Genomic DNA, 25,611 nt, shown 5'->3' with positions numbered 1-25,611 from the left:
AAAATCCGTAAATTTGCATAATGTAAGCAAAAGCCAAAAGAGAACCTTATCCGGTTCGGCGTCTCCTTCGGCCCGGTCTCTAAATAGAATCCCGGTTCGAAACCGATCCGACCCGGCTTACTAACACTTGGTAGGGTGATATAAGATGAGTATTTGCCTCTAAAGAGAAACCCTAGTCGCCGCTGTGAGCTCTCTCTCCCTTGCTCTCGCAGGCTACTTCTAATCTCCTTGCACCAAGGTAATCTCCATTTCCAAAATCTAGGGTTAGAGTTTCGGAGTTGAAGCTTCTTCTCTCCTTCTCCATCCCAGATCCTAGTGCAGTAACCTCTGATCCAAGAGTGTAGTATATCGTATTGTAGTTAGTTAAATATATCACCGAGTCTCTCTTCCTTTTGTCTGATTGTTCTTCTGTTCGATGATATCATAAGTAAGAAGGATTAGGTCATCTTGGTGTGTTATGGGACGTGATTGGTTGTTCATGTCATTGGATATTACAGAGAATAATATTATAGCAGAACAAGATCTTATTTTAAATTTTTGATGTGCTGGTAATTGTGGGATTTGTTGGTTCTTGACTTCTTGTGTATTCTTCCAGGGCTTAATTTGTAAAAAAAAAGTTTCTGAATCCAGTTTATCTGATGTTTATTGAATCTGAACTAAAGATTGATTTTTGTACATATCTTTACCAAAAAGTTGCGTTGTGGGGCTTACTGTCTTTTGAACTCAATGAATGTTAGTAGTACCCCATTTTCGTGGTTTATTTACTGCTTATGATTGTAAATATGCTTCTCCTGAGACCATGTTTGTCCCTTTTCACTGTTTAAAAGTAATATCGTTCTTAGTCTACTGTCACATACACCAATACATTTAAATTACTTTGATGAGCTTGTTTAGTTTTTGTATTATGGATTGCTACCAAGCTCATCCTGTAAAAGGTTGTTGTTCAAATTGTTTTTGTTTTTATTGATGAAAGCTTTCAAGGATCAATCAAAATGTTTACTGCAAGGAGGAAAATCCAGAAGGATAAGGGCCTTGAGCCATCTGAGTTTGAGGAGACTGTTGCTCAGGTGTGTTCCTTGAGCTTGATTCTAGGGTCTCTCTAAATTTGGCTGTATGGACTCTAAAAGGTTATGTCTTATGTGGCAGGCCTTCTTTGACTTGGAGAATGGTAATCAGGAACTCAAGAGTGATTTAAAGGACCTTTACATCAACTCGGCAGTGTATGTGTCCTTCACAGTTGCATGTGTTGTACATACATATGATATTCTGTCGTATGACAACAAAAAGTAACACGCATCATGTACCTTCTTTTGTGTTCAATACAGTCAAATGGATGTAGTTGGCAACAGGAAAGCTGTTGTTATTCATGTGCCATACAGGCTTGGGAAGGCATTCCGTAAGATCCATGTCAGGCTTGTGAGGGAGTTGGAGAAGAAATTCAGTGGGAAGGTAGGCTACATTTTACAGAATTTGATTTTTTTTTTCATGATAAAAATGAAGCTGAATATATTATTATAAGAAAGAAATGAGACAGATATGATTCATGAATTGCAAATTCACAGAAGTTTATGCTATTTTTTTTTTCCAAGACTTGCTTCTTTTGAAGATTTGTCAATGGTGGTTCAGATCCATATATTTTGCATTTTGTCTGTGTGAACTGTCATTTTTTTATCTTGTTCTTATTTTAATTTGAATGACCAAGTGTTGACCTGGTAAATCTGATATTTAGGCGGGCATGAAAAGGATCTAACTATTAGTTACTTACAAGGGTTCGTGGTTTATGATATTAAGTATCATAATATTTTCCAGCTTTGATATTTGGATTGCACAAGAGACAAATCTTTAATTTTTCACATTTCCCATGGTTGAGTAAGTTCTGGACCACGAATTTCAAGTTATTTAGCTCATTAGGCTTTTATTCATCTTACTATCTTAGCTGGTTGGTTTGTTAAGTTGATAATATCCAGTTTGCAGTTTACCTGCAAAATTATCCATAAGTAATAATATTTGAAGAAATAGAACTGTCCTACATTCTCCCCATAATTCACTAGCTCTAAGGCGGTTGATTAGGAATAAAGTATTACAGCATATTTTCCGTAAAATAATGATCAATTTTGTGCTGATATTTACTTATGTATGATTTTGTTGTCTATCTTCAGCTTACAAAAATCATCTTGAAGTGCTTTGATGAATAATCCTTTTGCATATCTTTTTGTGCAATTTGATTCTGCGTCATGTGAGAGCAAATTTTATACTCTGCTCCTTTGAGGTTGTCTCTGACAGAGAAAGCAAGATAGATAAAGGTTCCAGTTGTCTACAACTGTCTTTCATCAAGCTAATTCTAGATTTTGTTCTCATTTATTTCAGCTTGGTTAATATACCAATCAAGTTGGAGATGGAGTGTTGTTAGTTATTTTTATTTTATTAATCAAATTATTAAAGTTGATGGACCCAAAGGTCCCAAACTATCAGCTGGAGATTTTTATCTGGTCCTTCACTTTGAGTTATGATGGATAATTGAACACACTACTACAATGGGAAGGAATGATGATGATGATTATTTTATTGTTTCTTTCTATTATTGTGACCAATATTCTGTTGCATTGGTTATATATCATGATGAATTATATTAGTGAGGAACTATATTCATGTAAACATTGTTGATTAAATATCTGGTTTATTCCTCTTTGAAGGATGTAATTATTGTTTCAACAAGGAGGACACTGAGGCCCCCGAAGAAAGGCTCAGCTGTTGTGCGCCCTCGCAGCCGTACTCTCACTGCAGTCCATGATGGTATCTTGGAGGATGTTGTATATCCTGCAGAGATTGTTGGAAAGCGTGTTAGATATCATTTGGATGGCTCAAAGATCATCAAGGTGAGGACTTCTCTTTGCATTAGACATTTCTTGTATTGCTTGCACTTAATATTTTTGTTATGACACCTGATTTGGCTTTAGTATTTTTGTTATGACACCTGATTTGGCTAAGTGTTAGTTCTGGATTTCATACCATCTGATTTTTCTTATGACAGATATATCTGGACCCAAAGGAACGGAACAACACTGAATACAAACTAGAGACGTTCACTGGAGTTTATCGGAAGCTTTGCGGGAAAGATGTCCACTTTGAATTCCCTGTGACTGAGAGTGCTTGAAGATGGTTTTGTTCGTAGTGTTGGCTCAAATCTTAAAGTGAACTTTTTGTTGAAGAGATTGTTTTCATTACTTCTATCGTAAGAATTGATAGTTTTGACAATGTTATTGCAATTTAGTATTCTCTGCTACTTGAGTATTAAAAGCTAGAGGCCTTAAAGTTTCTGTATCAGTGGAATGACTATTTGGTTTAGCGAAGCAGCTTGTGCTAATTCTTATGATGCAGACGATTGAATGGGTTGAACTTACGGCTGTTTTTGTTACCCTCAGCATCATAATCTGTGATGCTCTCAGAGGAAAACTAACATCACATTAGTTGGCTTGGAGGGTATGCTGCAATGAAAATGACCTTTTATTTCAGTGTACCTAATAAGTATTTGCATCATCAATTGCTTGTAGCTTGTTGAAGTCCTTAATGCTTAGATATAGATATAATTATATATATATATATATATTTCTAGATTTCACTTTAGGGGATTGATTACCTTTTTTTGTCTCTGATGTGGCTCAAAAGTTATTATGTGATATATATTGAGGCCGTTGAATGATTGTTTACTTCCTGGAAGATTCAGATTTTGTAGTCTCACATGTACTGTGAAGCAAATCGATTTTTGGGGAATGAATTTTTCCGGTTTACTTGAAATTTTGAGCTTCGAAGTGGATGGTGCTTTCTGTCCTCGTGGTAATCATCTTTTCCTTTTGTTTTTTTCTTTAAAAAAAAAGGAAGATTCGGGTTTGATTGTTCCTTGTGCCATTCTCTTCTTCTGCCATTGTTATCAATGAGTAATGTAGTTTATTATCTTTTTTTTCTTTCTAGAATACTGTATGATTTTGTTTCTCATTAAATCTCTCTCTCTCCCTCTCTCTCTCTCTCTCTCTCATTATTGAGATGCCAATGTAGTAGAGCTTCTTATTGAGTTTAGATTGGAACACTGATAACCCCTTGTATGGGTGCCATGCTATTTCTAACTGATAGTCTTTCACATGTAAGCCGATTAGATTGATCAATCTATAAATGCACTCTTGTCAACTTAAAGTAAATCCAGAATTCAGAGTTCAGCTCTCTTCAGTGGCTTTTTCATGGTTTTAAGTGATGCTATAAGTTCTATTTATCCCACAGAACGGGAAGAGAAAAAAGAAGAAGAAAGAACTCGAGCTCTGACCCCATTAATGGACTAAGATAAGAAAACTAAATTATAATGGAATTAGTAATTTATATACACCTCTTTTTTAGTTACAACTTACAAGTCCATATCTTATTTTCTTCGTTCATATATATATATATATATATATATATATATATATATGTATATATATATATAAAAGGAAGAAAGAGAAAAATGCAAGAGTTTAGACTTAGCTTAAGAGCAGACCAAACCCCAAAAGAGGTTCAGGTTTTGTCTTGGCGGTGGCTTAACTCACTCTTCTTCTTCTCCTGTTTTTCGGATCTCAATCTCTCTGCCAAATCCTTTCCTATCCTCGAATCCTTGAGGAGACTCGAGCAATCGCAGCCATGTCGAGACCGAGGGCAAGGCGAGGGGAACTGCCTCCTCCTCAAGCGGTGAGCGCCTCTCTCTCTCTCTCTCACCCCCCTCTAGAGATAGTTGTATGGTATCCTTCGTCAAGGAATTCCCTTTCCTTTTATGTGCGTAAGAGTAGGACAAAAAAAGGTGGTGTTTTTAGACCAAATTTTCGACGCCACCGTTAGTGTTGTGATCCAGGCGTTGGCTTGAACAAGAAAAATGAGAAGGAATAGAAGAGATGGTTTCATCGGATACCAAAGATTAATTTTGGTGGTCTTTTGGGAATTGTTTGCTATCTGACTAGCTTTCTTGGAGGTTATTTTCTTTTTTATTTAATTTTTCTCCAAGTTTGGTTGTTCCTATTGCATTCTTGTATCTTTCTTATAATTATAGAAGTAAGATGGAGGAGGCATGAAAAAGTTGGTGTTTTGTGACTATGTTTCAGTATTGAGGATCATATTTGATTAAGGCGTTGGTTTCAAGTTTGAACCGGAGGAAGGGTAGGTTATAGATGAAATGAGATAATCTCACTAGGTTTTCATGAAGCATACCTGATGAGTAACTTTTAGAGGTTGGTTATAACATTAGGAGGAATGGGCACACAAGTTTGGGAGTTCCTCTGTGCTGGTAAATCGCAAATTTTTTAACATTACTTGAGTATTTATATTTATCTTGTTAAAGTCTGATATTCTTTTATTTTATTTTATTTTATTTTATTGGTATGTATGGGTCGAAACATATGCTGGTTCGAATGAAGTATGTGGAGCGTTCCGTTAATATGGCATGATTTTCTTAGTATTTCGTGTCAGTGTTTTCAGTTTGGATCTTTGGATAACTTTATCCCACACATGCTTGTTTAATTGCAGAACATTGAGAAACTAGAAAAGATGGTAGATGCTGGAAGTTTCTATGAAGCTCAACAGATGTACAAGACAACTAGCGCAAGGTATGGAAGTATCTTTTAGTGGAACTTTAACGTGCCTGCTGAAGTTGAAAGATCTAATCATGATTGAAAATTGCAATGAAATTGATGTGTATTAGTTAGGTGACATCTATTTTGATATTTTAGTTTAATGCTGTCATATGAGTATGATGTTTAGAATTGCCTCGATGTGTGTTTTACTGGTGATTTTCCAACTTCTCTATGGAACTGCTAAGTTGACTGTTATGTTCTATGATATCCCAGTTTCTCTTTTGTGTGATATAATGATGTTTGTACAAAAAAAATCCATCATACTAAGATTTTGTTTTGATTGAGTTTCATTTGTAATAAGAAATTTACTCAATTAGCTGGCATGTTATACTGATTCATAGTTTATACCAGGTATATAGCTGCTGAGAGGTACTTAGAGGCATTGGAGATCCTCCACTCAGGTGCTTTAATTCAACTGAAGCATGGGCAGGTTACTTCCTTACATTTTTTTTCTCCTAATACCTGGCATAACCACATGTTATGCATAACTGATCAGGCAGTCTACCATATTATGATATGCTATTATAATCTTCTCATAATGGATTTCTGTGATATGTTCCTTGGAACATATGAAAAATTAATATTTCCTGCTAATTTATTTTGTAATGTTCATGGGAAGATGTTGATTCTTATATTCTTATAGTATAATTAAATTATTAGTGCATCAAAATGGAAACAATAAGTATCAAAAATATAATAAGACTTTGGCTCAAGTACCTATAAGAGGTGCCTAGGCCCTTTATAGGATGCTTAGTGGTCCGTTTATGCATGCCAGCCAAATATTCAACCACATATGTTATTCAATGGACTACATTTGAGTATTCTGATAGTTTTGAACACTGACATCTGCATATGACTAGTTCTTCAATGGAGCACAAAATTTGTACTGATTACATAAGGCTTTATTCTTGTTATTGCTTACCCTGTTATAGTGAATGCATATAAAAGGAACTTCAATTTTCTCCTTTTCCTTATACAATAGAATAAGAAGTCTCATCAGTCCTAAGATAATCCTAATTATTTGTCACATCCACTTCACGTAAAACTTGTAAAAATTTGGTTGCCTGAACTTTAGTATTGGCATTTAAGTTATGGCTGAACATTGATTGGGCCAGCAACTTGAGAAATACAGGATCACATCTCAGTTAGACTAGGAGAGCAAGTTAGTTTGTTAATCAGAGCTGGAAATGAGTCATTTCACAAGTAAGGCTACAGAAGATTTTAATTACAATGTCATGAGAGCTGGTGCTAGCAAAATACTGGACTTCATGTGATACAAAGGAAGATAAAATGATGGATTATCCAAGAAGATTAATCAATTTTACCATGTCAGAACTCAAGAGACACTGGTTCAAATGATGCTCTTTGAATCAATGTAGGTAACTTGTGGAGGTGAACTTGCTGTGTTATTTGTAGACACACTTGTCAAGGGGAAGTTTCCTTACGGCAAAGAAAATCTTGGTCAGATTCTTTTCTAATGTTGCATTACAATTTGTTTGCATCCTTCTTGTGTCATTCCTGTATTGGGTACTTCAAAGCTCAGTTGCTTTTAACTTGTTAAAATTCTTAACGTGCTGGAACTCTATTATTTACATCACAGTGTCAATTTTAGTTCTTCATGATATTGTAAATTACGGTTGCATAATCTGATCTCTGTATAGCCTTAAAACTTGCCTGTTCTCAAATTTTTGTTCAAAATCTTTCTTGACGCTCATTTGACCTAAAGACTGGTGAGACAGCCCTTCAACTAGGTAAGAGAGGCTCACCTTGTTCTACACACTTATTGCATTGAGAGGTCCTAAGGCACATTACACTCTAATTCTTGTCATGATAGATGGTGAGTAGGGATCCTTTTCTTCATTTATATAATGTATGTATGTAAAATTTCTTACACTAGATTTTTTAAGAGTATATATGGCACTATACTTTCTTTGTCTGTCTGAAAATTTTAAACTAGGATGACAAAAAACTTGGACACTTTTTAATTTTGTTTCAAAATTTTCAAAATAATATTCCTGAGGCTTGCATCTCCTCTCGCTTGAGGTAAAACTTTGATAGTTTTGGTCTTCTGGCCCTAGAATATTTTTATTAGTAACAGTTCTTTAAATAGTTATCGCTCTTTTAGGGACTTGGCAACTTTTGGTGCAGGCAGTTGGCTGACTCTATGTCATGGGACTATTGAGCTAGAACCTTGGGCTTTTATTTAACTAATCAATTTGTTTGGTAACTTACTCCATATTGATGACTCCAGCTTGAGAAGTAATTGTTCTTTTCTTTCTTCATGATATGCAATTACCTTTTCTGGTCATTTAATTAAAATTATAGAAGTAATTTTCAATCTTGTTTTTTTTTTTGGTATCTCTAAAATCAATTCATTGTGCTAGAACCTGCTCACATTTTCAGAAGTTATGGACTCTATATTGGGGATGATTGATGATTAATTATTTTTTTTAGCGGTGCCTAGTTCTGCATGTCTCGAATTGAATTATTCATCAGTTATGGTTATTTGCAATGTTTTGTGTTGCTACTGATATTTTCAAATCATAAAATCATATCAGTCTAATTATCTTCATTGAAGCTTTAGGAAAATACAGCGCTATAGCTAAGAGATGTTGTGCGCTCCTTAGCCATGTTACACTGAACTTTCTTTTGGGAGAACAAATTGCTTATATTGCACCACAAGTCAACAATCCCTCTCATTTCTTTCTGTCTTAGATTATGATTGAATTGTCTTTTCTGTAACGCTCATCTTTTTGTTATTATGACTGGATCTTACCTAGATCGTCTCAGCAAGCTTTATGAGGCTTTCCCAAAGATATCTGTCCCACAGCACTTGGGAGATGATGATGACATGCAGCAACTTTCTGAAGCTTTGGTGGCAGCAAAAGTGCGTGTTGAGAGTTGCTCATCATTCTTGAAAGCTGGAATAAAGTAATTGCTTCCTCTGATTCTAAAATTATCATATTTAATTGCTAGGGCATGCTTTAATTTGTTACTTTTTCAAGCAAGCTGCTGATGGCTTGCAATCATGTCTTGAACCTATCTGTGTACAAGAAGAGCCTATTAGGATTGGGACTGAAATAAAAGGTTTTACTTTGTATACTGTATGCGCCATTTTATCTCTTTTAAGGCAATATAGTCTATTAATATAAAGTTTTAAGCAGATTGTACTTTGTTGCTTAAAATATGCTTGTACATGATTGATGTGAGGATGCACTTTTTACATCTGTAAGGTGTTTTATTATGTGTCTCTTTTTCTCTTTCCAATTACCTGAGTAGCTATACTCTTCAATGTAATTTAGTGTCAATTTTTTACCTAACCTCAAATTTTCCTGAGTTTCTTGGGCATGCAGTACAAATAATAGCTGTTACCTTTTCTTAGGTGGTCAGCGGAGTTTGGAGCTCCAAAAAATGGATCTCCTGAATTACATGACATGTTGGCTGAATATCTATATTCTGAATCTCCTGAGTTGGTATTTTGATAGTCCTCGTATAACTTTTCAAGTACTGTTTTGCTTTTTAATGTTCTGAACCCAAATTTTAGTTATCTTCTAACTTCCCAAGTATGAATTTTTTTTGTAAATCACAAATAATGAGAATCTTGAAACTTTGTGCACTACAGGATATGATGAAAGTTTCTAGTTACTTTGTTCGTGGAAAAGATCCAAATAAATTTGCTTCTACACTTGTGAACTTTATGGGCAAGGTAAGTCTTCAATCTTTTTGTAATATGACTATTAAAAGGAAAAGCATGTCCTCAATTTTTAATTTGCTCCACTTAGTCAAATATAGGGACTGTATGTTCCCAACAGTTGAGGTGTAAGTGTGTAACATGATAGAACATTGTAACTGGTGTTGATACTCCAACATTTTGCATGCTCTTTCTGACAAGGATGTATTGATGCTTTCAGTTACTTGATGAAGCAGAAAATGAACTTTGTCATAGTTACTTGTGTAGGCTTCTGTTGACAGCACTGTTGTAGCTATTAATTCTGCATGCATGGTTATGCTTGTACATGTCTGCATGTGTACACATTTTGGTTAGGTTGATACTTCTTTGTGGCATGTATTGACCATTTGACCTCATATCTTTAAAATTGATTATTACTTGATATTTATTTTTTTTCCTTATATGGCAACCCTCTAGCCAATATAATTATTTTGGCCTTTACCTTTTAACTTTTGTCAAACTATATGTTCTTCGTTTTCTTTGTGATAGTGCTATCCTGGGGAAGATGACACAGCAATTGCACGTGCAGTTCTATTGTAAGTTTCCATAAACATAATATATCATTCTTGCCTTCCATGAAATGTTGTGAGGTAACAAACTTACACTAGTAAGATTCTCAACCTGAAATGATCACTATAATATTGGATCCTGTTGTGAAGCATTACAATTATCCATGATCAGGTGGCAAATATGAAACTTGAAGAGTATTTGATTATCAAATCTGCAAACTTATTTATAAAAATGTGCAGTATCTATTGTATGATACTGATGAAATCTGCTTGAAATATTATTGGGACAGATGAATGTCTCACTCTCAAAATTCTTTTTGTTTTTTTAGGTACCTGTCACAAGGAAATCTTAGGGATGCGAATTACTTGATGGATGAGCTTAAGAAGCTATTAGAATTTAAGGAACTTGATTTTCCCCAGTCAGATTTGATCCAGTTCATTGAGTATCTTTTACAGACGTAAGTATTCCCGTCACTTTTTTGGAGGAGCTTTTATCTAGCTGATCCTTTCCTTTTAATATGATATGTACCTTCCATTTATTCATCATTGTAATGTCCCTTCCCTCCTGTCCGGATAGCTAATGGTTGATCAGATAACAAGTTATCAACAAGACAGGGCTGTATAACTGCCGTAATCTGAGAAGAATTACTTTATAATTGATAAATGTTGATTATTTATTTGGATTTTTTACTTATTTAAGTCAATACTTCTGAAAATGATGCAAACTTATTGAACCTTATGCAATTCTAAGGTGATATTAACCCTACATATACTTTCCCCACCACAAAGGCCTTGTTATCTATTAGAATTATTTGATTTTATTTTATTTATCTATTTAGATATATGGTGACTTTGTATAAATAGGGCCCATGCCCCTTTATCATTTGGAGAGAAATACATTCACCAAAATCCTCTCCTCTTCTCCTCTTCTCCTTTCTCTTCTCTCCAAATCTATTCTAGGTTTGGATTTTCTATTGTTACATGGTATCAGAGCCTCCCGATCATTAGGGACATTTCTTAAGATTGGATCTCTCCTCCAACAATCTCTCTCTATCTCATTGCTCTCTCTTTGGATATATATTTTTTTTTTCTTCTTCTTTCCTTCACCCTCTTCGAGCTCGACAGTTCCGCGGCAGCCTCTCCCTCTCACTTCGACATCTTGTCTACAGCAGCCACCATTGCTGCAGCAGCAGCAGCCACCGCTGCTGCAGCAACAACAGCAGCAGCAGCCACCGCCACTGCAGCAGCAGTAGCCAGTCAGCGGCAGCAGTCAGCCACAACTGTGCTTCTCCTTGGCGCGAGCTCCTCTCCTTACCATCACCACAGTCGCAGTCTCTTCCAGCAACACTGTTTTCAGCGAGCGCCCACCAAGTGTTCGACGAAAGTTAGAGTGTCCACAACCCTCTTTTTCTGCACGGCAATCCATTTCTCAGCTAGTGCCTATCAAGTGTTCGACGGAAGTTCACTTGTTCTCAGCTCTTTCATTAGCAGCACTATTCAACGTTTTAGCTCACCAGGTGTTCGACAAAAGTTTAGTGTGTCAAATGCAGCAACAGCACAGTAGCAGAATTGGTTTCCAGCAAGTGCCCACATAATGTTCGACGAAATGTTAGTGTGTCGAGCTCTTATTCTTTAGCAGTTCTGTTTTCAACAATTGCTCACCAAATGTTCGACGAAAGTCCACTATGTCGAGCCCTCAAGTTTTCAGCAGACTTGTCCAAATTTGACATCTATTTGGTAGCGTGTCAAGGTTAACAGCACTGTTCACCGGGTGTTTGACGAAGGCCTAAGTCAGAAAAAAAAAAAATCGAAACACCCTCAAGGTGTTTGATAGGTTGTCTCTTCTAATGGCACCTTGTGTTTTGGTCAGCCGTGAGAGCCTTAGCTTCATTGGTGCCTTTATTTATGCCTCTGCTTTTTCTGGTATAACAATCCTGAATTTTTTATTCTGGCGCCTCACATCATATGACTGGTGACTCATCCATTTTCACTAGTCTCGCCCCTACCCCCACCGCTTTTCCTCATGTTCATACTGCTAATGGGACTCATTATCCCATCTCTCACATTGGTTACATCACTCCGACCACGGATCCTACTGGTCGTCTTACTTTATTTGATGTTTGGCTTGTTCCTGGTCTTACAATGAGCCTTATTTCTGTTACTCAGCTTTCTGACTCTGGTTACACTGTGTTCTTCTCTTCTACTTCGTGTGTTGTGCAGGGCACATCAACAGGCCAGAGGATTGGGACCGGTAGTCGAATTCATGGGCTCTACTATCTAGACCAGCTTCATCTTCCTCCACCTAGCCCTAGTGTTTGTCTTGTCACTCCCCTATCTCCTTTAGATCTGTGGCATCGGCGTCTAAGTCATGTATCGAGTCAACGTCTCAAGACATTATCCAAGTTTGGATTCTTAGGCAGTATTCATTTTTCTTGTTTGTCTCCTTGTACTGGTTGTAGGTTGGCAAAACATCGGGCTCTTTTCTTTCCTCTTAGTAAAAGTATCTCTGATTCACCTTTCGATCTTGTGCACTTTGACATTTGGGGTCCTGCCCCTTTTTCTTCTGGTCTTGGTTTCCTCTATTATGTATGTTTTATTGATGGATTCTCTCGTTTCACCTGGATTTACCTTATGCGTCAACATTCTGAGGTATGTCAGATCTATCGTGATTTCTCTTCTATGGTTCGTACTCAATTCAGTTGATCTATTAAGATCTTCCGATCTGACGGTGCTCGGGAGTACTTTTCCTCTGAGTTTCGTTCTATTCATGCTTCTGCCGGCATTCTACCTCAGCAGTCGTGTCCCTATACCCTTGCTCAAAATGGTGTTGCCAAACGAAAGCATCGTCATCTTCTTGAGACCACTCGTGCTCTTCTCTTTGAGGCTTCTGTTCCTCGTTCTTATTGGGCTGAGGCCCTTCTTACTGCTTTCTATCTAATCAATCGAATTCCATCTTCAGTTTTTGGTGGTGTGACCCCGTACGAGCGTCTCTATGGTACTTTACCATCTTATGGTCATCTTCGTGTCTTTGGGTGCACCTGTTTTGTTCTTCTTCTTCTGGGTGAACGCAACAAGTTGTCCCCTCGTGCAACTAAATGCGTGTTTCTAGGATATAGTCCTAAGCATAAAGGCCATCGTTGTTATGACACTTATGCTTGTCATTTAAGGATATCACGCTATGTCACTTTTCTAGAAGAGATACCTTTTTTTACCTCCGATACTTTGGCTCCCTCAGACTTATCTTTTCTAGATCTTCCTACATCTATCCTATCTTCCGTCCCCTCAGATGTCCCTGCTTCAGCCCCACTTGCCTGGTTCTCCTCTACCCATTGACACTCCTTTACTATCACTTCCACCTACCACTCCAGACCGCTCTCTCACTGAGGTTCCAGCTCTTTCAGAGTACCCTCCTCCCATGACGAACTTTCCATACTTCTACACTCGTAGATCACGTCCCCCTCCTACAGTTGAGCCTCCCTCTACAGGTAGTATCTCTCTGACCATCCCATCCTCTACTGTGACGGCTTCTGCACCCGCTCGTCGTTATCTAAAACGTGAGCATCGCCCTCCCGATTGGTATGGTTTTTTGATGTCTTCCGCTACATACTCTCCCCAGTTTCATACCTTTCTTGCAGCCATCCACTCTACCCCTCAGCCTAGGTCATATCGTGAGGCTGTCCAGGTTCCAGAGTGGCAGCAGGCTATGACAGATGAGCTTCAAGCCCTTCAGCAGATGCATACTTGGGATGTTGTCCCCCGCCCACCCGACATCGTGCCTATCAGCTGCAAATGGATTTTTAAGGTCAAGTATCGGCCTGATGGATCCATTGCTAGGTACAAAGCTCGTCTGGTTGCTCGGGGCTTTACTCAGGAATACGGGATAAGACTATGAGGAGACCTTTGCTCCTGTTGCCCGGATGACCTCTGTTCGTACTATTCTTGTTATTGCTTCCAGTCGCTAGTGGCCTCTTCATTAAATGGATGTGAAGAATGCTTTTCTTCATAGTCTTCTTAATGAGGTGTACATGGATCCTCCACCTGGTTTCCCCCTTCCCCCAGGTCACATCTGTCGACTTCGTAGCGTTCTCATAGCCTACGGATTTCAGGAGTCCCTGATGCAAAACGTAGTGGAGGAAAATGAAATAGAGAAATAAGAAGAGAAGGAATGGGGTTTCACACCTCCATCCTAAGAAAAGGTTTCACACCAAAATCCTCTAGAGAACAAATCACATAAACTTTCATTAAGTTCCAAAGGAAATATAACGGGTCTATATATAGACCTACAATGGAATTAAGCAAAAAACACCCTACATAGGAAATAAATAAAAGACACCTTAAATAAATAAAAATCAGAACCAGATCCCTTAGGGATCATCAATTGTCGGCGCCTCCTGCGCTGGTACACACGCCATCGCGTCCTATCAGTGATGTCCGCGTCATTCTCCCCGGGTGGGAGAGAAGTCGACTCCGTCGAGTGTGTTGCTCTGCTGCTCTCATACAGCTCTAAGGTATCAGGGTGATGCACCTCCAAATCGTGACGATCAAGCCACGTGTCATCAGATGTAGGTCGTCCTTTCCAACGTACTAGATACCGTTGGGATCCACCTTCTCTAGTTGAAATAATTTCATCATCTAAAATTTTATCAATTTCGTCTGCTGTGTTAGGTGGAATATTGGGAAGTGGAGGTAAAGAGGGTCTCTCATAAACAGGCTCATAGGTAGGCTCAGTATCTAGTGGGTTTTCTGGAGTAAAATCTGGACCTTTATAAGCTTCTAAATCTTCAATATTAAAAGTAGAATTGATGCCAAAATCACTAGGGAGATCTAGAACATAAGCATTATCATTAATTTTTTTGAGAATTTTAAAAGGTCTGGCACTTCGTGCACGCAACTTTTTGACAGTTCCTGGTGGAAACCATTCCGGACGTATCCGGACCATCACAAAGTCTCCAACATTAAATTCTTTGAATCTCCTTCTTAAATCAGCTCGAATTTTATAATTAGTATTATTTTGAGCAATTTTGTTACTGATTTCTTTATGCAAGTCATGAATATTTGATGCAAATGCAGATGCAGACTTAGACAACCTATGATAATGGGACATAGGAATGAGATCTATAGGTTGTCTAGGTTTATAACCATATACTACCTTAGTTGGACTCAGACCTATGGATCTATTAACAGAATTATTGTATGCAAATTCAACAGTTGCGCAGTTTTTGATCCCGTCTCTTAGATTCTCGCCGACAAGAGTTCTCGTAGGTTACCTAAGCTCCTATTGACTACTTCGCGTTGCCGTCGGTTTGTGGGTGGAAAGCGGTTGAATGCGAAGCTTAGTTCCCATCTTATGCCATAGGGTTTTCCAAAAATAACTAGTGAATTTTACATCCCACATCGATACAATAGTTTTTGGTAGCCCGTGCAACTTAACGATTTCGTCAAAATAGATTTTAGCAACTCGAGAGGCGTCAAAAGTTCGGGAACATGGTATAAAGTGGGCCATCTTAGAAAATCGATCCACCACCACAAGAACGGAATCATGCTTTCGAGTAGTCTTTGGAAGTCCAAGCACGAAGTCCATACTAACATCTTGCCAAGGGCAATTAGGAACCGGTAAAGGCGTGTACAATCTTATATTTTGCTTTCGCTGCTTAGCAAGTTGACATGCATGACATCGACTAACAAGTCTCATAACATCTCTCTTTAAGCTTGGCCAGAAAAATCGATGTTCCGTAGCTTCGATAGTTTTTGCATGCCCAAAATGTCCTGCTAAACCCTCAGCATGTAATTCCCAAATTAAAAATTTCCTTAACAAGGTGCTAGGAATGCATAACCTTCGGGACTTAAATAGATAGCCATCCTGCAAGATGAAACCATCTATTTCTTGAGTCTCTCCATTGCTTAATAAATTGTAAACTTCATGAAAATCCGGACATGATTCATATTCAGTTTTGATTTTATCAAATCCTATTACTTCTGCGTTCATCCTTGAAAGAAGAATCAAGCGACGACTCAGTGCATCAGCCGCTTTGTTGTCTGCTCCGGACTTGTGTCGCAAGGTGTACGTATAGTCCTGGAGAAATTCGACCCACCTACCGTGTCTAGCATTAAGCTTCTTCTTGGAATTAAGGTAGCGAAGAGCTTCATGGTCAGAGAAGATTACGAATTCTTGAGGAAGCAAATAATGCCTCCAGTGGCGAAGAGATTGAACCACAGCATAAAATTCCTTATCGTAAGTGGTATATCGTTGTCTAGTTTCATTCAGCTTTTCACTAAAGTAGGCAATCGGATGGCCCTCTTGGCTCAGGATTCCCTCTATACCAACTCCAGAAGCGTCACAAGTGACCTCAAAAACTTTAGTAAAATCGGGGAGTCGCATGATAGGGGCTTCCACCATTTTCCTTTTGATTTCAGTTAGCACTTGCTGACCACTTAAATTCACCTTTCTTGAGGCATTCTGTTATTGGAGCCATAATGGTACTAAATCCTTTGATGAACCGACGATAGAAGGTAACGAGTCCATGAAAACTTCTTACGTCTCTTATGGTACGGGGTTCAGGCCACTCCTTAATAGCTTTGACCTTATCAGGGTCAGCAGACACTCCTTCAGATGAGACAATGAAACCCAAGAAAACAACTTTGTTTGTCAGAAACGTACATTTCTTAGGGTTTGCATACAGTTGCTCTCTCCTCAAGACAGCGCAGACTTGACGAAGATGATCTATATGTTGCTCCCGAGATCGACTATAGATAAGGATGTCATCAAAGTATACGACTAAAAATTGTCCCATAAAAGGTCGTAATATTTGAGTCATCACTCTCATGAAAGTACTCGGAGCATTAGTCAAGCCAAAAGGCATAACTGTCCATTCATATAACTCATTTTTTGTTTTAAACGCAGTCTTCCATTCATCGCCAGGGCGTATACGAATTTGGTGATAGCCACTTTTTAAATCTATCTTTGAAAAGATCGTGGCCCCTGCCATCATGTCCAGCATGTCATCCAAACAAGGAATGGGGAAACGGTATTTTACCGTTATTCGATTAATAGCGCGGCTGTCGACGCACATACGCCATGTTCCATCTTTCTTTGGCGTTAACAATGCGGGAACTGCGCAAGGGCTTAGGCTTTCCTTCAGAAAGTCTTTTCTCAATAACTCGTCAACTTGTCGTTTTAGTTCAGCGTGTTCAGTTGGGTTAAAGTCTATAATGAGGCAAGTTAGAAAGAGATGCACCCGGGACGAAATCGATAGCATGTTGAATATCTCTCATTGGTGGCAATTCATCCGGGAGATCCTCTGGAAAGACACCCGAGAATTCCTCAATCACAGCAGTGGCTTCAAAAGGAATTGATTCACTAGGCTCATTCAAAATTTCTCGAGCCGCAAGAATCAGAATAGGAGTTCCTTTACTCATCTCACGTTCAATGCCTCTCGCACTAATCAAGCTGACTTTATTGTCGGAGTGGATTGGATCAGACTTCTTTTCCATCTTACCACCTCTAGGCTGCGATGGAAGAATCTTGATTTTCTTACCCTCATGTTCAAACATGCAGATATTTGAACGGCCATAAATATGCACATCATTATCAAATAGCCAAGGCCTTCCAAGGATAATTTGACCCACATCCATGGTCAATACATCGCACCAGATTTTATCCTTATAAGTCGTGAATTCAATTGGAACTAAACAGCGCTCTTTTATTTCCAGCGTGGTTGAATTAATCCACGAAACCTTGTAAGGATTAGGATGGGAAACCGCTCTCAGATTTAGTTTTGAAATAATGGTGGAGGACACGACATTTATACAGCTGCCACTATCCACAATTACTTTACAATTTTTACCTCTAATTTTCGTGAATGTGTGGAAAATGGAGTTGCGCCTCCAATCATCATTGACTTTAGGTTGAGAGAGGGCACATCTAACAACATGTAGCCTTGTGGAGTCTATGTGCCTCAGGCATCCTAGGGTATTTTCTTCCTCTTCGTCTTCAAAATCTCCTTCTTCACCGTCTACATGGTGAACATATCCATCAAAGTCTTGCTCGGAGTCTTCTTCGAAGGGTTCCTCAATTAAACTTATTTTATACAGGCTCGCACAATTTGCAGCAACATGTCCATAGCCTTGACACTTATAGCATTTGACCCAAGGATTAATCTTAGAAAAGTCTTTCTCAATGCTTTTACCTTTGTATTCTACCTTGGATTGTGAAGGGCTAGGGGTAGATCGATTAAAAGATTGACTAGTAGATTTGGCTTGATGAGGACCTGTGGAGGATTTATGAATTTGAGGTCTTGTTTCATAATTTCTTGAGATGTGGTTAGGTCTAGACTCCTCTAAGTCTTGAACTAAGCTGTAGGCCCTTTCCAAAGTATCAACATTACGAGCAAAAAGTTCACTTCTCAATTCTTCACGTAGGCCAGTCCTAAATCTGGACAAGATTTGCATAGGGGTTTCTGATTCGATCACGCTACACCGAACAAGCAATTCATCAAAAGCCGCAACGTAATCCTTAGCGGACTTACTCCCTTGGGTAAGTCGGTTCCATCTGTCTAGAAGCTTAGGGTAATAGAAAGGTGGGAGGTATTTACGTTTTAGTTCATTTTTCATGTCAACCCAAATTTCAATTGGAAGCTCACCCCTAATCTCACGAAGAGTCTCAACGTTGGTCCAGTATTGATTTGCTTTCCCAGTCAATTTCATGGCAGCAAACCTGACTTTACGGATTTCCGACATATCATACCATTTAAAGAAACGGTCCATGTCTTTGATCCAGTCCAAGAAGTGTTGCGGATCTAGACAACCATCAAACATCGGAGCATCAATTTTAATGCTTTGAAGGTACCGTTCATCAGGATTTCGCTCATTCCCTTGAAAATGTTGACGAGGTAAAGGAGTGGGAGATTCACCACGTTCAAGGTCAGGGCGGTGATTATTTTGAGGAGCGGTGTGCTCACGGGGTCTTTCTACCCTATATAGTCGTTCATCGGTCACCCGTTGATACCCAAGCAAGGTATCTTGAGTATCTCTGACTTGTTGAGCTAAGGTACCTAGTTGTCCCATAATGTCGTCGAGCTTCTTACTAAGTTCGGGATCCATACTGCTACTGCTGGACTCACTAGAATTACTGAGGAGATAAGCCTTACCTCTACGTGTTGGCATACACTAATATGCAATGAATGAGTTATGTATTGCTTTATATATTTTATTTATATATATATATATATCTTCTTTTTTTAATCTTTTTAATTTTATGCTTGCTAATTTAAATAAAATTAAATAATGTTCTAACCTAATGGAATGCAGACGTCTCCTATATTTAATCCAAATACAAATGTCTTAATCTAAATGATATGAGATGATATGCTATGCAATTAAGAAAATCTTAAAAATGAATACTTAATTGAATTTAGATTTTCTGTTCAGGAGATTCAAAAACTAATGTCAAGACTTAATGGTTTTTAAACAAAAGTCACATTTAATAAATGCCAAACCCTTTAAATTTCTTTCCAAAAATTAACATAATACTAATATTCTATTTGGCACAGTTCATCTCTTAATATCAGGACTAAAGCATATAAGGTTTCTATGTAGTCTCTCCCTCACTATATGTGGACAGCAGGAATTGATAACAGTTTAGAGATGATACTAGAAAAGAATGACCCAAAAATATTTAATACATCGAAAAATCGAAAAGAGCACGTACCTGATCATCTGAGGAAAAAAAAAGGAATTGAAATTAATTAATTTGTCTTCACCCTTTTCTTCCTCCCCTCACAATGTGTCACTGTTCATGTCCTTCTCCGTCAGCACCAGGGAGGGAGTGGTCAGCAACAGTATCGGCGATGTCGGCGGCAAAGTCCGAGACAGTAGTGGTCGTCGTTAGCTACGGCAGGGAATGAGGCACGGGAGATCACGGCGCAGGCGTCGGCGTCGTCTGTGATGGCTGCAGATGTCAAAGGAATGGCGTCGTCGGGTGGAGTGACGGCGTCGTCGGGGCGAGGCAGAGCCGGGGCGGCGTTGGGACAGCAGCGACGGCGTCGGGTTAAGATTTTGGTGTGAGGTGAGGGGGAGGTTAGGGATGAAGTTGGGTAACGGGTTGGGAGAAAATGATTAATGGGTTGTGGGTTTAGTCTAATAAAGTTTGGGTTTTAGGCTAATGGGTTTTGGGTTTAGGTTTGATGGGTTTAATGGGGTTGGGTTGGTTTTAAGTTAGGGAGGGAATTTGAAAATTGGAAATATTGGAAGGATGAAAATTAGGATAGATAGGATTTGTTGGGATGTTAGAGAAGAAATAGGAAATTTGGTAGGAGGTTTAGGGGAAGAAGGAATTGGTTGGGATTTAATAAAATTAAAAGCAAAAATGAAATTTTCGAAAATTTGAAACACTGATTATTTTTTTTTTCACAGCAAAAGAGACATGCTGTTTCTTTTTCTTTTTTTTTCTTTTTTTTTCAATCTAAAAACAAATAAAAATAACGATGGAAACTAGATAATGCAACGACAATCAATTTTTTGAAGGACTTGGAATCTTACGCGGTAGCGATTCCTCTATGACAACAGATTCTTGTTGTTCCTCGTCGATGGTAATTTCTTTGCTCGTTGTACGCCGGATTTCTTGATGTTCCGGTGTTCGTGGAGCGATTGGTCGTGCGAAGAACAAATGTGGAGCGGCGTAGAACCCGGGAGGAGGGGCGTCCATAAACTAGGATCCTTCGCTCTGATACCAAAATGATGCAAAACGTAGTGGAGGAAAATGAAATAGAGAAATAAGAAGAGAAGGAATGGGGTTTCACACCTCCACCCTAAGAAAAGGTTTCACACCAAAATCCTCTAGAGAACAAATCACATAAACTTTCATTAAGTTCCAAAGGAAATATAACGGGTCTATATATAGACCTACAATAGAATTAAGCAAAAAACACCCTACATAGGAAATAAACAAAAAACACCCTAAATAAATAAAAATTAGAACCAGATCCCTATAGGAGGGATCATCAATTGTCGGCGCCTCCTGCGCTGGTACACACACCATCGCGTCCTATCAGTGATGTCCGCATCAGTTCCTCTGAGCCATCTATGTTTCTACGGTCTTCTACTCAGGGTCGGGTCCTCCTATATGTCGATGATATGATTATCACCGGAGATGATTTGGTCGGGATTTGCTCTCTTCAGCAGCATCTTCAGAGTCAGTTTGAGATGAAGAACCTTGGTCTTCTTCGATACTTTTTAGGTATCGAAATTGCTCAGTCATCTCATGGTCTTTTGTTGTCCCAGCAGAAGTATATTACAGACATTCTCAGTCGTGCCACTATCACTGACACTCGTCCCGCTGCTACCCCAGTTGAGCTTCATGTGAAGCTTCAGCCCGATGACGGTCAGCTTCTTCCAGATTCGACTAGATATCGTCAGCTGGTTGGGGCACTCGTCTATCTGACTATTACCCGGCCTGATATCTCTCATGCAGTTGGTCTTGTCACTCAGTTCATGCAGACTCCTCGAACTGCTCACTATGCTGCTCTTATTTGCATTCTTCGATATCTTCGTGGCACCATTACCCGCTCTCTTTTCATGCCATCGACTTCCATTTTAGCTCTGCGGGCTTATTCCGATGCAGACTATGCTGGTGACAAGTCTGATCGGAAGTCTACTACTGGCTTCTGCATTTTTCTAGGAGACTCCTCAATTTTCTGGCGCAACAAGAAACAGAATGTGGTGTCTCTCTCTAGTACTGAGTCAGAGTATCGTGCTATGTGTACGGTGACTAAAGAGATTGTTTGGCTCCGTCGCCTCGATGATATGGGTGTTCCATTGCCCCTCCCAACTCCTCTTTATGTCGACAATGATAGTGCTAAGAAGCTCGCTGAAAATCATGTTTTTCATGAGAGGACGAAGCACATTGAAGTCGATATGCACTACACTCGTCAGGAGTACCGAGCTGGCATCATTTCTCTCCATCGCCTTAGCACTGAGGAGCAGATTGCCAACTTCTTCACGAAGTCACTTCCTCTTCCGCGTCTTGAGTATTTAGTTAGCAAACTCTCAGTTTATGATCCACCTTGAGTTTGAGGGGGGTATTAGAGTTATTTGATTTTATTTTATTTATCTATTTAGATATATGGTGACTTTGTATAAATAGGGCCCATGCCCCTTTATCATTTGGAGAGAAATACATTCACCAAAATCCTCTCCTCTTCTCCTTTCTTTTCTCTCCAAACCTATTCTAGGTTTGGATCTTCTATTGTTACATTATCCATAAATTGCTTTTCCAAGTGGTCAAGTGAATGACTAGGTGCTGGTCCATGTGAAATAATTCCAGAAGAGATGTGTTACACACTTACACAGAATGTTACCAACAGTAGATAAGGGCGTAATGTGCAAAGTTAAGCATATTGGTGTTGTTTTTGTTCTTTTCTCCACGACCTCTCTTTTGCAATTATATACTCAATACTGTTTTTTTGTCTTTGAGGTGTTCTAGTGTCATTGTGATCTGCTTTTTTCTCAAAAACTGGTGTCATCTTAATTATCACTTCAGATGCCACCTGCATGGGTTTTCAAAACATGCCTAATTTCCATGAAACCAATATACAGCTGTGGAGTGGGTAATTTATAGAACTTTTGTGTTTTAGCATACATATTTTAAATATGTTTGCCTCATGGATTAAGTTCAAAACTGGTAATGCAATGCTGAGTTATTTATCAACTATAGGTATTAGGTACTATGAATTAAATATGGATTTAGATGCATATATACATGCTGGGTCATTATTTTGCTAGTGGCTTTTTCAACCTTATTATGCCAAAGAAGGGCCTAATGTGAACCATTAACTTATATAGGCACTCAGTTTCTAAGAGGGATTCAATATGACTGTTCAGAGTCCAGACCATTAGCCAGTCTTATTCTTCTACAAATTTGTTGATATTTTTCATTTTTCACCTTTTTCTAATAATACACTGGAAGCTTTACCTTTTAACTGACAGAAGGTGTGGAGTTTAAATGGTTTATAGTGGCTGCTTACCTGTTGGACGAAAGAAATCAAGTGAAAAGATATACATGTTTTAATAAGTTTGATGCTTGATGTGTTTGTTAGCTGGTGTAGATATGCACATAGATGCAATGTGTTGCTACCTCTCCTACTCTTTTTATAGATTCATCTGTATATATTATAGAAGATATATTCTGATACATTCTTTTGACAATCACTGTTGTGGCATTTTTACTTGTTAACAGGTTGGAAAGAGATGCTTTTCCACTTTTTAAAATGTTAAGGGAAAAGTACAAGTCTAGTACAGAACGGGAATCTTTTTTTGATGAGGTAATTTCTCTACAATCTGAAGTAATTATTTCAATTTCAGTGAACATGTTTGGCAAGTATTACATATATTATGTAGCTTTAACCTGCTTTTTTCTTCCTCTGAGTTTCGTCTAGCATTAATATGTTTTCTTCTTAAACTTTATTGCGGTGTCAATCCTATTAAAGGAACTCTCTAAACTTTATTGTGGTGTCTAGTAAACTTGGGCAGACTCTTTTTGCTATACATGTAGACACGCCCTTGTGCTTCCATGCATATACTCTATACAAGTATACGCAACATACATTTTGGCAAAGCCACGTTTGACGAAAACCAGGAGCATGACTTGGGTGGGGATCTTTCCTTTTTCTGAGGCCCTTATACTAACTGTGCCTAGCACTGGATTGGCTGTATATTCAGTATTCAACTTATCAACTTGCAAATGAATGGCGAGTTCTAATTGACTTGGGATATCAAATGAGTGGCTGTTTTGATGTGACAACTCCTAAAGTAATCATTTACCATAGATGAAAGTTGTGATTTAGGTTCACTATACTAGACAGCTATGCCTGAACAAAAATCTATGTTCACATATCTGAAATGAAGATCTAAAAGCATGTTGTGCAGATTCTCACTAAGAATAAAGTTCTCTTTGAATGGACCTTAAATATATTTAACTTTGTGAGGATGCCTTATCTTACTAAACATTTTAACCAATGATTGTGCAGTTGTTGGATGAAATTGCTGGTAGGTTTTACGGTGTGCGACGCAGAAGTGGCTTACAAGGCATTTTTGGTGATCTCTTTAAGGTTTGCATCACTGTATGGTCTTACTTATTAACTTAGTTGTATAATTATGAACTTGATCTGGATTTTACATACTAAAGATCACCTAGTGGTTTTTCTTTATTCTTTGGGAAATGTATTTCAAATATTCTAATATGATTGTTCTGGTAAAAGGATAAAAATCCCATAATGATGAGAGCAGAAACATTTAAAAATCAATTTGAAGGTCAATCAACTTGAAGATCCTATATTTATGTAGGACTACCTGTAAAATAAGGAAAGGATACAAGTGGATACCTTAACTTTGAACATGAGTACTGGTACCCAAACTGTCTACGAGCCCAAACTGTGTTTGGCCCAAAATGGGTGTTTTGAAAATTCAATGGCCAACCTGGACCTTAATTCTGCCCAGCCTGACCATGCCCAGGACCCGTGGTCTGGACTCAAGCTGACTAGGCTGCCCAGGAACTGAGACCTAACCCAGAAAATTAGGTATAACCTCAAACCTAGTCCAACTAACCAAACTGAAAAATTATTCTACTTGTGTCAACATACCTAAATGATTGGTTCTAGTGCTTGATCTATTTTCTAGCCTAGAAGCAATATCAGATTTTGTTAAATGATATTCTAACCTAACCCAATCCACTTGCAGCCATTGAGACTTTGAGAGCGCATCTGGCCTTCCAGATTTGAAGGCTCTCTTGCATCTCATAGTATTACTTTATAGCCAGATTTGGCATTAGTGATGCTCCAGTTTCTGTAGTTAAAGATGCAGCAACAAGAAACAATGAAGTCCTACAGTTTCAACTATTGTTGTCGCTAAATATTTGTAACTTTGTTTGTCTTGATCTTCATATAAATTGAAACTTAGATGACAATAATCACTAGTGCAGCTTATCAAAAATGACAGGAACTCATTTAACATGTCGTGTGTTTTCCGTTTGCAAAAGGGGATGTTTAATCACTTCATGGTAAATGCTGATAGTGGGATGGCACTTCTTTTTCTTTCTTCCAAAGGAGTATTTGCATTGCAGTGTACTAGTGCAGTAGATCCAATAGTTAGACTATTTGAGAGTAATAGATCCAATATTTAGATATTTGTACATCTTTCTCTGCAGATGATGTGAGTTGCAGTATCAGAATTTCCCCTTCGCGGTCACAGCAAAATATGTACTAGGGCATCAGCATCTCCTATGTAGAGTCACTCAAAAAGCTTACATGACAGAATTGTAGAAAAGTTGGAGAGGTATTTTTTCCCAGATAATTAATTATCTCCTGCAGGCAGAGCATCTTAATGGCCATATCAGACAAGTTGGAACTTGGGGGCAGAGTCAATGTTGATCTTCAGTCAACCTGGACAAAACTTTAGCATAATAATGTTACATTTTTCTGTAATAACAATCATTCAAGCTTTGCCTATTTGATAGCATCGCAGATAAAAAAATCGTGCAGCAAAAGTATTGTTGATTTTACTGCAGAAACTTTGTCAATGGAGATGCATTTCATTTTAGGTATTCGCAGTAGTTCATCATTTATAGATTATTATTTTCATCAGTAAAATGGATGTAACAGTTATTGTTGCCATTTAACCATGAAAATTTCCCAAGTTCAATTTGGTATTCACCTTGGATGTTCTTGGATGTTGG

General features: G+C 38.3%; 2 protein-coding genes across 2 annotated transcripts; both read left to right on the top strand.

The window, feature by feature from the left end:
- The first annotated feature begins 9 nt into the window (after window positions 1-9).
- Window positions 10-3,364, top strand: LOC140781840 (small ribosomal subunit protein eS7-like). The gene is made up of 6 exons (XM_073128102.1): window positions 10-238; window positions 974-1,067; window positions 1,147-1,220; window positions 1,326-1,449; window positions 2,694-2,876; window positions 3,032-3,364. Exons 2-6 carry the CDS (start codon window positions 993-995, stop codon window positions 3,152-3,154), a joined length of 579 nt encoding a protein of 192 aa, XP_072984203.1. The 5' UTR covers window positions 10-238; window positions 974-992; the 3' UTR covers window positions 3,155-3,364.
- A 1,121-nt stretch (window positions 3,365-4,485) lies between these two features.
- On the top strand, window positions 4,486-25,588 carry LOC140793809 (protein GET4). Its single transcript, XM_073145524.1, has 12 exons — window positions 4,486-4,713; window positions 5,542-5,621; window positions 6,000-6,078; window positions 7,028-7,109; window positions 8,429-8,579; window positions 9,031-9,121; window positions 9,271-9,354; window positions 9,868-9,914; window positions 10,217-10,345; window positions 23,119-23,203; window positions 23,909-23,989; window positions 25,084-25,588. The coding sequence occupies exons 1-12, from the start codon at window positions 4,666-4,668 to the stop codon at window positions 25,090-25,092; spliced, it is 966 nt and encodes a 321-aa protein (XP_073001625.1). The 5' UTR covers window positions 4,486-4,665; the 3' UTR covers window positions 25,093-25,588.
- The last annotated feature ends 23 nt before the right edge of the window (window positions 25,589-25,611 follow it).

Source organism: Typha latifolia, chromosome 1, assembly GCF_019914945.1.
Source record: "Typha latifolia isolate L0001 chromosome 1, TyphaL0001v2, whole genome shotgun sequence".
NCBI classification, from domain to species: Eukaryota; Viridiplantae; Streptophyta; class Magnoliopsida; order Poales; family Typhaceae; genus Typha; species Typha latifolia.
The sequence above is the reverse complement of the archived record's forward strand: the minus strand, read 5'-3'. Positions and strand labels throughout refer to the sequence as shown.